At 39.3% G+C, this 17,583-nt stretch overlaps 1 protein-coding gene across 2 annotated transcripts; it reads left to right on the plus strand.

Annotated features, from left to right (window-relative positions):
* Window positions 1–3,160: 3,160 nt before the first annotated feature.
* Window positions 3,161–17,543, plus strand: mmd2a (monocyte to macrophage differentiation-associated 2a). Of its 2 annotated transcripts, XM_079644478.1 has the most exons (8): window positions 3,161–3,500; window positions 5,780–5,857; window positions 7,612–7,693; window positions 9,987–10,147; window positions 12,102–12,176; window positions 12,918–13,019; window positions 13,168–13,237; window positions 13,967–17,543. In XM_079644478.1, exons 3-8 carry the CDS (start codon window positions 7,616–7,618, stop codon window positions 14,165–14,167), a joined length of 687 nt encoding a protein of 228 aa, XP_079500604.1. In that variant the 5' UTR covers window positions 3,161–3,500; window positions 5,780–5,857; window positions 7,612–7,615; the 3' UTR covers window positions 14,168–17,543. The 2 variants fall into 2 exon arrangements, with proteins under 2 accessions (XP_079500604.1, XP_079500603.1); XM_079644477.1 differs by lacking the exon at window positions 5,780–5,857.
* Window positions 17,544–17,583: the final 40 nt, after the last annotated feature.

The following is a 17,583-nucleotide window of genomic DNA, read 5'->3' on the forward strand; positions in this document are numbered from 1 at the left end:
TGCTGGCAAAGCTTGAGGTACTTGTGCCTTACTTATATATTTCCACGTCACACACCTTTATACTTCTACTCCACTGCATTTTGGAGAAAAAACATAGTACCAAATTTCAACACAAGTTATAAAGACAAAAAATAAATGATGATGTAGTATAAATTGTATAGCTTATTAAGATAATCTCCCATTCATTATATTACATTAAAGTGAAGAACACAATTATATACCACTAATCAGAATTCAGTAAATCAGAATACTTTGTAACATTTCTCCAGGGGAATCGGGTTCCGTGACAGTGGCTCCATTTTTAAATGAAAATATATATAAAGTATTTTTAGAAATATGAGAAGTTAAAAAAAATGTCCAATAAAAACAGCCAAAAAAGATTTGGAAGCTAAAGTAAAAATGTGCACAATGTGCTATAATAGATTACTGGTATACTATATACAATGATGTATTATCATTAATAATATATTTGTTTATGTAAAACGAGTTATGTACAAGCATACATTATTATCAATGTCCCAACGGTTCATTTTTATAAGGTCTAAAACATGTTATGTTTTTTATTTTATTGCTGCTACTCATTTTTTAGCCACACTTATTTGTCTTTATTTTTCTTCATTAATAGTGTTTGCTTTTCTTCTTTTTAATCATTGCTTGCCTCTTTTAGCGGCTATGCCACTTTTGCTGTAACCTTGTACATTTCCCCACTGCGGGACTACTAAAGGAATTGTGATTCTGAATATTCATGCTGATTTGTGCGTGTAGTAAAGCTGATGGATTTGGAAGACTTAGAAAGCAGGAATAGTGATGAAGAGGTTTTTGTTTGCTCCTGTGCCTCGTTGTGCCCTTTGGTCCAGTGAGTGTTTCTTCCGCCGGCAGAGCTCCAACACACTGTGTACCGGTTGCAGTTTACACAAGCACATAGCTTTCAAATAAACAAGATAACACACAGACACAGAGGCGGGGTTTAAAGCAACGCTGCATGCACATACAGATACAAATTAATTTGGTAAAGATGAGGATAATGAAAACATGGTTATCAGATTCAGAATAACCTATTCTCAGTGTAGATTAAGACAAAAAAAGAGTGGATTAACATGGGAGGCTGTGGCTCAGTGGATATTGTGCTGGAATTCGAATCAGGGGGCAAGTTCGAGTCCCACTGCAGTCAGCATGTCGTTTTGTCCCTGGGCAAGACACTTCACCCCAAATTGCTCCTGTGGGGATTGTCCACAGTACTGAATGCATGTAAGTCGCTTTGGATAAAAGCGTCTAACAAGTAACATGTAATGTAATGTAATATAAAATAAAGAGGAAAACACTCAAATTATTTTATTAAAAAATTCCCTGTGTTCCCTCCAGAGGGAGTTTCTCTCCCACACCTCACCCCCTGCCTGAAACGCCTCCACTGGACTCCATTGTTTACTGAACAAACTGACATCACTACGTAACACTTACGCTTCTATTGGCTAGCGCTCTAACACATGGTACAGTATGTGATTTTCCAAGGGGCGGGACATCTCTTGACGGTTGACCAATCACAACAGAGCTGGCCAGCTAACCAATCAGAGCAGACTGGGCTCTGGTTTCAGACAGAGGGTGAAAAGAGGTGCTGCAGCACAGGCAGTATGAGAAAAATAAAGAGCTTTTTGAACATTAAAGCATGGAGACATGTAGACACTAAATACTAATATGAACCTGAAAATGAGCAGAATAGGAAAACCTGCCAGGGGAGAAACAGAAACATTCAGGGAATGAGGCCCCGGACTCTAAGATAGCACCATGTATAGATAAAGAGAAATAGGAGAAGAGAGTTGAAAGCTGAATGTCCGAACAGCCAGACCCTAGAGGAGCATAAATAGGGACTGGTTTAAGGGTATATTATCTGAGATACTGAACTGAAGATTCAAATGCTTGTGAGGAGCTCTAACTATGGCACACACCTGGAATTCTGACCTCCAACATGTTGTTAATCTACTATGAAGTAAGTCTACGTTCTCTTAAGATGTTTGAATGTATTTCCTGCAGGAAATCCATTTTATTTGCATATTGGTCGGGAATATCTAATACAAATATGCTCCTCTGGCCTCCTTTCATCCATATCTTTATCTCTGAACACAGCCAGGGGGTGAATTTGTAACATGTTGCTGTTTAAAGCATGGATACATGTTTGGATTTCTGTGTGTGTGTTTGCACAATGTGTCTGTTCTGCCTCACACAGCTGCTGCACAGTGCCACAAAGGGCCTCTGCTGTTATTGTTGGGTAACATTTAATTTTCCATTCGGTTTGAGCGTGAGCATGTCGTGTGAAGGGCAGCATGAGAGGATCTGCAAAATGAAAATTATTAAGAATAGAAAGAGCATGATTACGTTTTTTTTACGAGGAGATACATGTACTATAGAGAAATAAACTGCAACAAAGATGGACCGTATAACTTGAAATACAAGTAATTTGCAGTTTTACCTCGAAACTGATGCTTTTTTCGTATTAAATCATTATTAAAAGCTCCGCTATTGATATATTTTGGTTTGAAAACACACAAATTCAAGTGCAATTGCCAGAAATAAAGTTTGTTAGAAGATAATTTACATTATTCAAGAGAAATAATAACACTTTGAGGGGATTTGATATGATGATTCACATGTTTTTATGTTACTATCGAGCTGCCCTGGCTTAATTTGTCAGACAATATAATTTAACACAGTTAACTGATTAATACAATCGAAACATTATTTAAAAAAAAGATCGTTTGTGCAGGGGGTTAGGAGGTGCGTTTGGGGAACCTAGGATTTTCAAAACCTTTTCCAGACTATAGCTGACTGACTCTGTTGCATGCGTGTTTAAAGTGTTTTCTCACCCTTTTTAGGCTACATGTAGAAATAGGCTAAACAAATAATAACTTTTTAAACATTTATCATAATAAAATGGTCAGATTTTGTTATCACGTGGATGTTTTTCCGGTCGTTCAACAACAATTAACCAGTAGTGGAAAAGGAAAGTGAGGCAGGATATAGTGTGTGCGTGTGTATGTTGCGCACACGCGCGCGCATGTGTGTGTGAGTGTGTGTGTGTGTGTGTGTGTGTGCGTGTATGTGTGTGCCTGGATAGGGGAAAGGGGAGGAGAGGGGAGGAGGGGTTACAAACCCAGTCCCGCGGAACATCCTGCAAACACATCTGAGTCTCGGAACAAAACTCTGCACAGTTTCCCGTCACACACAGACACACTCATACACACTCTCTCTCCCACACACACGCACTCTCTCAAACACACACACGCTGCTACAATCTCTGTGTTCTCGCCGGCATGCCTCGCCTCTCTACCCCCGGAGAAGTCTCGACACTTAGGTGAAGTTGTTGTCGGTAGTTTCGATGCCGGACCTCAGTGTTTATGTTCCGTCTCCCCGCAGCGGTGGGACATCCGGAATGGGGGATCCGCTGTGCTGTTTGTAAATAGAGCAGTCTGCGCACAAATGGACTTTAAGAAGACGAAACTCGGACGGTAAGTTATTTTGTATTATCTTAACAAAGTTTGAGGTTTAGTTTGGCTGCAGCATATTGTCCGTGATGTGTGGCTCATCCTGTGGATCCATGCGCACTGACGCGCTGTTACAGGGTCAATCACAGGGATGTTATAGATTAGTGTGTGTGTGTGTGTGTGTGTGTGTGTGTGTGTGTGCGCGCGTGCGTGAAAGAGAAAAAAAGTAACAAGCATGGAGACCATTACTTGCATTAGGGCTTGAACAAACGATTTTTTTATGGATTAATCTGTCCACATTGTTTTGGATCAATCAATGAAAGTGTATTACTTTAATAATGTAATATGTCCATCCAAGACCTGCACAATATGGGGCAATAATGTAACATTTGTGATAAATAAACGATACAAATATACACTAAGCTATCAAAGTGCACTAAGATCTGCCTTTCTGCTGTTTGTTTAAGGAGTACTCTGTCAGCTAACTAAAAACATCTCAAAGTTTAATATCACAGTCTTGTATTATGTGGTATTTCACTCTGGTAAACATCGCAATTGCGACTACACAATAAATTGTGCAGCTCTAAAGGAGATGACTTCAAATGTCTTGTTTACTGTCAACTTTGACAATCTAAAACCCAAAGACATTAAGTTTATATATTAAACAGAGAAAATCAGGGAATCTTAATATGTGAGAGAAAGAATTTAATTTTCCCTTCATATCTGCAGACTTGTTTATTGTCCAATGTCTGAAGATAATTCTGGACGCTGTTATCAAACCAATCATGAGACGAGATTTTTAAACAAACCGAGAATCAAAATGGTTGAATTATAACTGCCAATCAACATTGTGCCTAGCTTTTATTACAATTAAAAAAAAGTACACAAACATGCCAAATGGGATAAAAGATCTCTTTTTAACAATTTGATTTGCATGTTTACCCCCAGAATCACTGCATGTTTGCACTAAAGATTCTCCATCTGTCTTCTAATCCATCTTTACGCCGTCCAGGTTCCTCTGTTGGCTTTAATTCAGAGGTACTTCATTTTCAGTATCATGTGCAGCTGCATTTCACTGAGTATTACATCACACACACACACACACACACACACACACACACACACACACACACACACACACACACACACACACACACACACACACACACACACACACACACACACACACACACACACACACACACACACACACACACACACACACACACACACACACACAGCAGTACACAGAATATCACGTTAAATTCTGCTTGGGTGCTTTCATCAGTCATTACCCTCTATGTGTGTGTGTGTGTGTGTCTGTATTTACATGTGTGTGTGTGGGAGATGGCGATAATCGTGAGAACCAGAGTTTGAGTCCCAGAGGAGAAGAACTTGATCTTTACTGTAACAGGATAAAAGGAATAGCCCTGGAGTTAGATTGAACACACACATACATACACACACACACATTCTTACAGCGGACACAAGTCCACCGTGATCCTAAAGGTTCTGATCCTCTTAGATGCAACCGATCCTATTAATGTATGAAATGTGCTATAATGGGCTTTAAAACCACATGAAACACTCTTTTGTGAGCCGAAAACACGTCACTCACACACAGAGGAACATAACATATCGAAGCACATGACACACACGTGATGAAAAGTGTGAAATAAATCTGATTATAACATGAAAAAGAGAAGAAATAGTGTGCTGATTATGAGGACAACAATGCCGTCTCTGATCAGAGCCTGTGAATCCCTATCCTGTCCTTTCGGTACATTACACACACACACACACACACACACACACACACACACACACACACACACACACACACACACACACACACACACACACACACACACACACACACACACACACACACACACACACACACACAGTTCTGTCATAAGCTATTAGAGGACATCAGAGTGGTGCATTCAGGTCCATTGATATCCTCACAATACCACAACAGTGCTCCGAAAAATACTTGTTATGCACTTGGCACGGCCTGTAAGACAGCAGGGAAACCAAAGATACAGACGCCACACAAACATCTAATGTTACTCAATGTTATTTATTCTATTACTGAAAATGATAGAGAATGTCACATACGTTTAATTTAAGGATTTTATATTGCAGTAGGGATAATGCATCTGAGCAGGAGTTTAATTAAGATGATAAAGAGTGTATTTAGGAAATAAAGTGATGACGTCTAAAAAAGTCTATTCAAAGCAGTAAAGTGTGTGTGTGTGTGTGTGTGAGAGCAGAGTGTGTGTATGTTTGTGCATTACAAGCCTAACCCTGATGCCTGGTACCACCAATGTGACCTACAACAGAAAAACACAGATATTCTTGTTATGAGGGTTATGGTGGTAAGTGCAAAACACACACACACACACACACACACACACACACACACACACACACACACACACACACACACACACACACACACACACACACACACACACACACACACACACACACACACACACACACACACACACACACACACACACACACACACACACACACACAGAGTATATGTGACGGTATCAACCTGTATCAAAATGAAATGCATTGTTACCAATAAAAACATTTCTCTGGGTTCCCACACTTCAAACATTTGGGATACACAATCAACTAAATATACAACATAGTGGTTTTATAAATATCAAGGCAGAAATGTAACATGAATTTTAAATTCAGCTTTTAGCTTATCTTATTCTATTCAACATGTATACAGTTGACTTCTTCTGCCTTTACTTACACATTGGTCACTTGAAACATTCGCTATTTCGTTTCCATTTTGTTTCATCTTGCATTTTTTAAATAGTTTTATGTCTTATATATATTTTTGTTGGACTGTAGGAGGAGTCTGGGATTGTCATTGCTAAAACTACACTAGCTTCTGTGCATATGACGATAAAACCTTTGAATCTTGAATCTATTATTCTGTGTAACTCTCTGATTCACTTTCTCCTCAATTTGAAGAATTAATAGACCACAACAAACAGCTATGGGACATATATATATGTGTGTGTGTGTGTGTGTGTGTGTGTGTGTGTGTGTGTGTGTGTGTGTGTGTGTGTTCGGATAAATGATGCGTGATGTCAGTGTGTGTGTTGATGAAGCGTCTGCCAAAACGTGTAATCAAATAACACAGCTGACCGACGCAGACACACCTGTGGCCCTGCACGAGAGCCTACATTCAAATGAGCGTGTGTGAGCGTGTGTGTGTGTGTGTGTGCATCTTGTCATATAAAATGTGGTTTCGTAACATCTCCAGATGTGTTTTTTTCCCTGTAAACCGGGATTGAGAGATTTACTGATGATTAAAGAGCCTACAGAGCACACACAGACACACACACACACAGGCATGCTCGCAGGAAGTAACTTTGTTTGTAGTATACAAATAAAATGCAAATAAAGTTAATGGTTAGCAGTTTCCTTTGTACTAGCACAGGCAGTGACATCACTAAGTTGCGACCATGGCAACGCATAATAAAATTCAGACAACGTGATGTGGATTAGAGACCTGCAAATCCTCCAAGAATCACCATCTCACACACACACACACACACACACACACACACACACACACACACACACACCAAATGCAAGTTGGAATCTATTCATCACGTGCTTAGTGGAATATTTTAATAATTTTAAGTGAATCAGAATCACTGGGACACACGTCATTTGTAATTTTTGGAAAAAGCCTTTGAGGCATTCATTTGATGGAGCATAGAAACAAGTCCTTAATCTCCAACCTGCAAAACTAGATGATTGTTCACCGTGGGAACTCTAACTGGACTTGTTATGATGAAACCAAATCCTTAATAAATTACTAAACCAAATGAAAAACAATTAACCCTTAAAACTCAAACCTAAAGTAAATATACAGTGATACAGTGAACAAAAAGGCATCACTTCCACTGAAAACACACACACACACACACACACACACACACACACACACACACACACACACACACACACACACACACACAACAATACAAGAGCATGGATTTCTGAAATATATTGTTAATAGTTAAAGATTTACATTTCTCTCCCCCCTTTCCCTCTCTCTCACTCTGCCTCCCCCTCCTCACCGCTCTCTCAGGTTCATGAACTGCAGGGTCCCGGGCAGTAAGAGATACCAGCCCACTGAGTACGAGCACGCTGCAAACTGTGCCACACATGGGGTGAGATGCAGTGGCGTAGTGGGGATTTTTTTCCTTGGTGGACGGGACGGGGTGGACGGAGACACTATGGACGCGCTCGTGAACTGTCAATGGGGGGGGGGGGGGCACACCTAGTCACACCTGGTCACGCCTGGTCACCCTACACACACACACACACGGTGCTGCCCCTCACGTACACACGCTTCAAATAAAGTTACAAACAAATAAAAAAATAGAAACAAACAGAAACAGACTTTACAGTAAACGATCTTCTTCAGTTTTTACGCTTTACTCTCTTTCTCATTCTTAGTCCACCTTCAGCAGCTGAAACACTCTTTTACTTTTCAGCATTAATATCTTTGTAATACTAATAAGCCACTGCAAATATTGAAGTTACATTTTACACTATTTATTTAATCTTTCCATATTATTAATGTTTTACTATGGTGCAGATTTTTACTTAATATAAATATTGTAATTTTATGTTTTTTACAACACATGTCTTACTTTAACTTCTTCTATTTGATATACATATTGCTATTTTGTTTAAACATTTGTATTGCAAATGTTTAATGTTGCTTTTTATGTTCATATAAATATTTTATTTGATATTTTTTGCACATTTTTACTTTAACTTCTGATGTTTATCCACAAATAGTTTTACCCTATTTTATTTTATTTATCCTTTTTTTGCCCATTATTCCTTATTTTCTTATTTTTATATACACATTTATTAATGCTATTTAATTTTTTACTTTAACTTAATTAAAAAATATTTTGTCTTATTTAAAAAAAGATTCCCGTAGAATAAATTGTAGAGGCGGCGTGTGGCGCAGTGGGCTAGTGCGTATGTGTGGGGATCAGGGGGTCACAGGTTCAAACCCCACTGCAGTCAGCATGTCGTTGTGTCCCTGAGACACTTCACCACAAATTGCTCCTGTGGGGATTGTCCACAGTACTCAGTATGTAAATCAGGTTAACAGCGTCTAACAAGTATCATGTAATGTAATGCATTCAGATCCAATTCTGGTATCTCCCTGTCCCGTTGCTCTCTCTCTTTCGTTTGAGTTCAGAGAAGCCTTTTGAAAGATGGAGGGGATTGCGAGGAATAACGCAGGAATAGAGGATTTGAGGCCGTGCCATAGAGGCTATAATCTGTGATTCAGCCTGTAGTTTTCTCTAATCTGCTGTAATCCCTGTACGCTTCCGCCTCGGACAGAACAAGACAGATGGAGTGAATGAAACAGACGGAGAGACATGAAAGAAAGCAGAGAGGAAACATGGTTGTAATGACTCTTAAGCCTTAAATGGCCCAGGGTTTTCTGATGCTTCATCCATTCATTCCTTTAGCGAGTCACAGTTCAATTCAGCGCAGTGTTTCCCATTAACAACAAGAATCATCCTCAACGTTTCTGAGATACAGAATCAGAATAGTTTGATATTTTTTGCTTTATGGCCAAGATTAGAAGTTTGATATCATGTAACAGCTGGTTAGCTTAGCGTAGAGACAGGAAATGAGGAAGAAGCTAGCCTGGTTCTTTCCAACATTAACAAAATCAGATTACTTACATGTATCGATACAAATTGACCATCTTTTATCCATTAAACATACAAGATAACATGTCAATTGGCAGGCTTTAGAGATGTTGGTAGGTGGAATTTGATAGCGTTGGTCAGAGCCAGGCTAGATGTTTCCAGTTCTGCTAGGCTTAACCAACCGATTGCTAGTTGTTGTAGCTTCAAAGTTATGCCCACGTTTCCGTGCATTGTACAATGGCAAAACTCTAATAGACTACGTTTTTGTTCCAGGCCTTTTGTCATTATGTTTCCACTGCAGAAAGTTCTGCCTCAGTGTAGGCGCGATTCTCAGCTAATAACGCTAGCAATGCTTTGACATCATCTCCAACTCGACAACTGAATAAGCAACCAAACAGAGGAACGTCTGCTATTTGTCTATCGTACGGTTTAGTTTGCCTTTTGACTTTTTTTTTATCTGGGTCGAAATAATAACAATTTGCGGATAATATTAAAAGTAGTTTGGCTGTTTTAAAAGATAAAGTTATTCAGAGAGAGAGTCATGTTAACAATATCAGGGAGACATTCTTGGATAAATGCAGTATAATCTCCCAAGAAGAAACTAAAACTAGACAAACTAAACTACCTTGTCACATTCCTGTTGGTTTTAATATCAACATTTCATTTATACTTTTCTAATACAACTTTGAGAAATCATAACATTAAAAAAAAGTTTCATACAATATGTAAAGATCATTGTGTGTATCATGAGAAACTTCATATTTTCTATCTTTTCTAGTTGTGGATCATCCCCAGTCTGGTGGGCGGGTCTATGCTCTACTTCCTGTCTCTGGACCAATGGCATCGCGTGGCTGCCTGGCTCTACGGCAGCGGTCTCACCGGCCTGTTTCTCACCTCAACGCTCTTCCACACCGCTGCCTGGAAAATCAGCCACCTCCGGTGTGTGTGTGTGTGTGTGTGTGTGTGTGTATGTGTGTGTGTATGTGTGTGTGTGTGTGTGTGTGTGTGTGTGTGTGTGTGTGTGTGTGTGTGTGTGTGTGTGTGTGTGTGTGTGTGTGTGTGTGTGTGTGTGTGTGTGTGTGTGTGTGTGTGTGTGTGTGTGTGTGTGTGTGTGTGTGTGTGTGTGTGTGTGTGTGTGTGTGTGTGTGTGTGTGTGTGTGTGTGTGTGTGTGTGTGTTGCTGTTAGGGATTTGGCAGCTGTGCATGTGTGTGTTTTCATGTGCTGCACACTCAGACAAGTAGTCTGTTAATTATGACAGAGCCAGAAGGCCAGAGAGAAAACAACAGATGCTTCGTGGTAATGAAAATATTTCACATCACGTTCAACTCACACCCTTTAAATAGCATTCACTTAACTATTAATAGCCAAACACACTCTCACTTAGAAACAAACTCTTCCAAGTTTTAACACTTCATTCCCACATTATATATATACTGTATCTCAGAACGCCATGTTCTGGAAATGTTGCCTATAATTACGTTTATTCTCTCCTGGGTCTAATAAAAAAGTCAGCAACTCAGTTGAGGTGATGCCTTCCTGTTCGCTGTATCCCAATCTATGTTATGTTTGAGGTTGATTAATGAGGTTGATTCTCAATTGATTTGGACTGGTGCTACTGTATGTACTTTATCAGTTACTTAAAGCTATCTTACCTCTGCCAATGATCTTTTTTCGTCTGTGCTTACTAAGATTCTATTAACATGTTTAACTAAGAACGGTGTGTGTGTGTGTGTGTGTGTAAAAACGACTATCCATTTACTTTGAAAAGATCAATTTCTTGAACCAAAAATGTGAACCGTATGTTTTTAACAGTTGATTACCCTGAACTTTAAGTATAATTCAACTGAAAAACCAATAAAAAAAATTAACAACATTTTATTTCAATTATGATGTTTTCATAATCGTTGCAAGCCAAAAATCGTAATTGCGATTAAAATACGATTAATTGAGCAGCCCTAGTGTGTGTGTGTGTGTGTGTGTGTGTTTATGTGTGTGTGTCCTCGCATTACTATACTTGTGGGGACATACATCTGTTTACACAGTCACGTGTGGAGACTTGCCTCCCTTATGGGGACAAAATGGAGGTCCCCATAAGGGGAATCATTCATTTTAGGGTGAAGACTTGGTTAGGGTTAAGGTTAGGCATGTGTTGGTTATGGTTAAGGTTAGGATAAGTCTCCAGGAAATGCATGTAAATCAATGTAATGTTCCCTGAAGTGATGTGTGTGTGTGTGTGTGTGTGTGTGTGTGTGTGTGTGTGTGTGTGTGTGTGTGTGTGTGTGTGTGTGTGTGTGTGTGTGTGTGTGTGTGTGTGTGTGTGTGTGTGTGTGTGTGTGTGTGTGTGTGTGTGTGTGTGTGTGTGTGTGTGTGTGTGTGTGGTACCGAAAGGACAGGATGGGGATTCACAGGCTCTGATCAGAGAGGCCATTGTTGTCCTTCCTCATCATCAGCACACTATTTCCTCTCCTTTTCATGTTATAATCAGATTTTTCTCCCACATTTCTTCCTTTCACCACGTGTGTCATGTGCTTCGATATGTATTGTTCTCTTGTGTGTGAGTGACATATTTTCAGCTCACAAAAGAGGGTTTCATGTGGTGTTAAAGCCCATTATAGCACATTCCATACATTAATAGGATCGGTTGCATCTAAGAGGATCAGAACCTTTAGGATCACGGTGGACTTGTGTGTGTGTGTGTGTGTGTGTGTGTGTGTGTGTGTGTGTGTGTGTGTGTGTGTTCCCAACAAACGAATTTGCTTCTAAAATGTGAGATCTGCCATGTACTGAGATAAACGTCAGTATTCTGTAAACCTTAAAGTAATTAAATTCTTTGTAATGACATATTGGTAATAAATTAGAGCTCTTATTTTCCTTTTCTTTGTCTGTGTGCAGGACTGTGGAGCAGCGTTTCCACATGTGTGACAGAATGGCCATCTACTTCTTCATCGCTGCCTCATACTCTCCATGGTGAGTCAATAGTGAATATGCAGTCCTGTGGATAAAATAACGTGTTAAAGGGGCCATATTCTGCTAATAAAGTGATGTCACTGTGTTAGGGAAGTAAACAAAGGAGTCCAATGGAGGCAATTCAGGCAGGGAGACTTTGGGACATATAACACTCTACAGCAGGGGTGTCCAAACTACGTCTGCAGCCATTTTGAATCGGCCCTCAGCAAATTCTAAAAGTATAATGAAATATGGCCCACAAAGAAACTTGTGCTTGTCTTGTACTTCTTAAATATAGATGAAAACACATATTACACAGTAGTATTCATGTGTTACGAAGCCCACTTCAAATACATTCAGTCAGTTGAAGCTGAAAACAAATGTTAGTTGATAAAAAAAAAAGCCCAATAACTTATTTACACAACAAGCTTGAAATTAACTCTTCATATTATTTCCTCTTATTATACAGTAAGCAATCTGAGGCTTCTGTTTTAAGGAATGAGCTTCTACCACAATAAATGAAACCCGACGGAGAGCAGTGATGTAGGCTGTTGTTTTTTTTTAAAGCAAATTCAAGTATTAAGCATAATTTACCTACATTTGATTGATTTTTCTAATTTAACTTATAAGGCAATACACCTCGTCTCTAGTGAGCGGCCCAGCCCTTCGTATGTTTTTCTGTATGTGGACAGCCCTTCTCTACAGCATGATGGAGCCCCTTTACGAAGCGTAAATATCGAATGATGTGCTTTGTCTCCGCAGGTTGATGCTGAGGGATCTCGGGCCCTGGGTGTGTCACATGCGCTGGCTCATTTGGGTCATGGCTTGCGTCGGATCCATGTATGTCTTCCTTTTCCACGAGAGGTAATACACTCCGCCTCCCTGCTCCTCCCCGTCCTCCAGTGTTTACAGGAAACACCGGGCAGCTGTTTGAAGCAGAAACAATTACATAGAAGATGTGAGGAGGTGTGGTATTTGTTTTAATGTCCTCTGTTGTTTTTTTTACCTGCAGGTACAAGCTGATAGAGCTGTTGGGATATGTGTCCATGGGGGTGGTTCCCGCGTTGGTCATCCTATCCATGGTGAGCATAAAGGTTTAAACGTGGACTTTCTTCCGCTTTTAAGGGAATAAACAAGCTTTATTCAGTGAGCCCTCTTCCGCTGCTTCAGGCTTCCTGCTATTGTTTGGGAATCGGACACTGAACATGTTTTCTTTTGTTTGTTTTTGCCCATAACCTACCACTCTAGCTACTGGAACATAACCATTTTTTCTTAAATGACGTAGTGTCAGGTATAAGGTTGTATAACATTGTAATTTATTCATAAATTAAGCACTTATAATACCAGTAAGTGCAGTTCAAAGTGCTTCAAAGATGACTGACAAGCCATAATTTAAGACGGGAAACAAACCAAGAAAATAAATACAAAATTAAATGACAGCACTTTAAAATACAATGTTACGAATTAAATACAACAAAATAGAAAATAAATGTAAATAATATCTATTAACCGTTTTTTATTAAAAGCCTGGCTAGCTAGGTTTTAGGTTTATATCTTATTTAAAGATTTGAAGCCATAAATAACTTTTAAAGTAACTATCAAAACTCAGTCTATAAGGATTACAAATTACTGTTTGTTCTTAAATTACTATATATTTAGTACATTAGAATATATTGTATTTATTTGGGATACGAACATCAACTGTTAGAACCCCCTTTTTATACTTCGTTAGAGTTGTTATATTATAACTATTATCTTGTACTTTTTCATTTGGTTATAGCCTACGACTTCACGTTTGTCTTCTGTTCCAGGGTGAGCGTTCAGGTGTGTGTGAGCTCGCAGTGGGAGGCGTCTTTTACACGGTGGGCGTGATCTTCTTCAAGAGCGACGGACTCGTCCCCTTCGCTCACGCCATCTGGCATCTCTTTGTTGCTGCTGGAGCCTGCGTTCATTACTACGCCATCTGGAGGTACCTGTACTTACCGGGGCCGCCGCTGAAGACCTCCAGGTGACTGGCTGCTCTATGAGGTCAGCTGATCTGCATCATGTGACTAACTGGGAAAAACAGGACATTTAATCCATGGGAACATTGTGTTTCGACTCATGAAGGAAAGAAATGGTGCTGAGGTGATCTGATCAGATGAAATTCTCCACAGCTGGGGGACCAAACACTAAAAGACATTTCTACTCGGGCTGAGCGATGCGGAAAAAATCTAATATGAACTATTGGTGATTTGACAAAATACAAGTGGTTGATAAATCACTTTTACTAGTGTCGATGTAATGCCTTAGTGGTTAAAGGCAGAACAATCAGAAACTTGAGAGACATCGCTTCTCTGAAATGAGGAGGCGTGTGGCGCAGTGGGTGAGTGGTGATCGGATCAGGGGGATCAGGGGAGCACAGGTTCAAACCCCACTGCAGTCAGCATTTCGTTTTGTCCCTTGGCAAGACACTTCCCCCCAAATTGCTCCTGTGGGGATACTGTCCACAGTAGCCTATTGAGTATGTAAGTCACTTTGGACAAAAGCGTCTAACAAGTAACATGTAATGCAGCCTTTAAAAGCAGGAAAAGACAACACTAACAACAATACGATATGCAAAATCTAAGACATTACATAGTCTTATATCACATTGATATACTGCCCAGCCCTGATTTCAACACGCTAATTATTAAACTGACTGATCAGTCAACATTTTTTCTGAATGGACCAAACTTATGATTGAATTCTGCTGTATTCTGCTGCTCGGTATGAATGGTCCTTTTCGTTCATCAACTCATTGGAGATATTTATAATGTACAAGAAAGTTTATATGACCAAAAGTTCAGCATATGGAATAGCTTGAAAATATACTTATATGATTCACTTTCTTTCCGAGAGTTAGAAGATGATACCACTCTCATGGTAAATACGTTGCTACTTCTAGCGGCTAGTTAGCCTAGCTTACAGCATAGAGACTGGAAACAAGGGGAAACAGCTAGCTAATGAACAAACTCAAATTAAAATTTTTTTTAAAACAAGTATTTTGGTATTGTAATAAAAAACTGATTGCCAAGTTTGAACTAAATTTAGTAGAAAGAAAACTCAGCTATTCTATGACATTTAAAGGTCACATGTCATGGCCATTTGCACTGATCATAATTCCATTGTTGAGGTATACTAAAATAGAAAAATACTGTGCGATTTTCCAAACTCACATTGGTTTCGCATACAGCATCTCTGTAAAGTATGTGTATTCAGCAGTATTCACTTTCTCCACTAAAGGCTCGTTGCAGCTCCCCCCCCCCCCCCCCCCCCCCCCCCCCGTGATTTCCTTGTTTAGCGATACACAGCCAAACACAGCCAAACTCAACTTGAACGCACACAAAGTCACAGCCGAAATAAAAACAATAAGTGTGGCTTGATATTGAGTAAGAAAAAGGTTTATAGGGTGATAAACGCTGTGAGAATGGGTCTGCAGAGAGAATTTCGCGCAATCCCAACTGTCTGTTATCAGCCTGCAGCCAGGGAGCAGAAATCAGCAGGGCTGCCTGCACTGAGTGTGTGTGTGGATTGGTCAATTTGGACCAATCAGCTGGGGCTTAACGTAACGGCTCCGCGGACGTAACGTAACGGCTCCACGGATTGGCCCATTTAGTTCCGGGTACGTGCTTTCGTAAGCACGTACCCGGAAGAATCAAATGGATTATGACGTCATGATGACGTTTCACCAACAAGGCGTTTTGGGGAGGTATTTTCTGTTTTAGAGTTTTACTCGCTACAGGGTGTACTTTGAGGGTTTTGACTCTGCACACCGTTTACATGCAGAAAAACCTTCATAACACACAAGGGGACGGGTAATAACGGGAAAAGCATGACATGTGACCTTTAAGTGGTACGTTTATAGATTTTTTGTTTTTTAAATAAAGTCGTAAATGTGCCTTTTACTGTAGATTTGAGTGTGAAATAAACGTCCCTATCTAATTCTCTGCACCAAATAAGCAAATTAGCATATAACATGTCAAACTATTACCTTTTTGACAGAACTGATGGCATATGCTAAACTATGCTAGGCTAGTAAACGCCACTCTTTCAAACATTCCAACAGTGAAGTGCCAAAATGCACCACTTGCATTCCTTCATAAAGGTGCTAAACACTTTACATTATTTTTGCCCATTTTGCACAGCGGCAAAACATTGAAATATAGATTTGGGACTAGGACAACACACATTGTTGTCCGATTAGCATAACGTCAGCTTAGCATAACATCAGTTTGATTTCAAGCCAGAATGTTGTCCATTTCAGGAGATGGAGTAGTTTAGTGTAAACATTGATTCTAATATTTGTTAAAAGGTTGACTTTGACTGCCGACCTGTCAAACCAAAGGCCGTCATATATTAGCGAGGTCACACTGACATGACTGTTGTTGACCCTCTTTCATTCCAGATAAAGGTCGACAAACAGGCTTAGAACTGGTCCATTTAGTTCTGCATAGAAATCTATTCCCCTACGTTACTTGTGGTTTTTAAAGAGGATAAATCTAAAGCTAATGTAACACTAACCTTGCTCAGGGTTCATACACTTTTTCACCAATGATTTTCAATGACTTCTCCATGACCTTTACCTAATTTTTCGTGACCACAAAAATGACTCTTTCTCAGCGGTACCACATGGAACAGGAAAATAAGGTCTGCATATGAAACATGTTGTGCCTATCTAAAACAAATCAAATAGTAGACTTACTAGCTTCTACACGCTAAAGCAAGTAAAATCTCTCACCAGCAAAACACCTCGACAGTTAAATGCCATTTTACATTTCATTACTCTACGATACAGTATTTATCATTATAGTATTACTATTTCGGCGATTAGATAAAATATAAATTATATTTGATGCAACTTTAGTTAAATTTCCATGACTTTTCCAAAACTTTGGGAAAAATATTGTTTTCCAGAACTTTTCCAGGGCCTGGAATTAGCTTTTTGAATTTCCATGACTTTCCAGGTTTTTAATGACCGTAAGAACCCTGCTTGTTAAATTCCCCCAAAGATGTTGATTATCTTGTCAAGAGGACAATGATTGCCAGTTGTGTTTTTTTAGCAATGTATCCTTGAACACTTTTCTATCACTGTTATTTTATGTAGAATTTCTTAGAATACTCGGAAAATGACAGAATTACCACATGTTAGTCACCGTTTTTACTTTCACAGTTTTAGTGATTTATTCTGCTTCAAACACCGTCTAGATCAAACGTTTTCCCTAATGTCTAGTAGCTTAATTTGTTCAGTTTTTGCCGAAAAACAGAACACTTACTCAGGAAGAGAACTTTGTTTTTTAATTCAGATGATCTATTTTGTTCAATTGTATTTTCACTATAATAAAGAAGAGATTCTATATTACACTCTGAGGGATTTGTGTGTTTTATGGATGTCAAAAATGCTCCATCA

The sequence above is a fragment of the Notothenia rossii genome (assembly GCF_949606895.1).
Source record: "Notothenia rossii genome assembly, chromosome: 8".
NCBI lineage: Eukaryota > Metazoa > Chordata > Actinopteri > Perciformes > Nototheniidae > Notothenia > Notothenia rossii.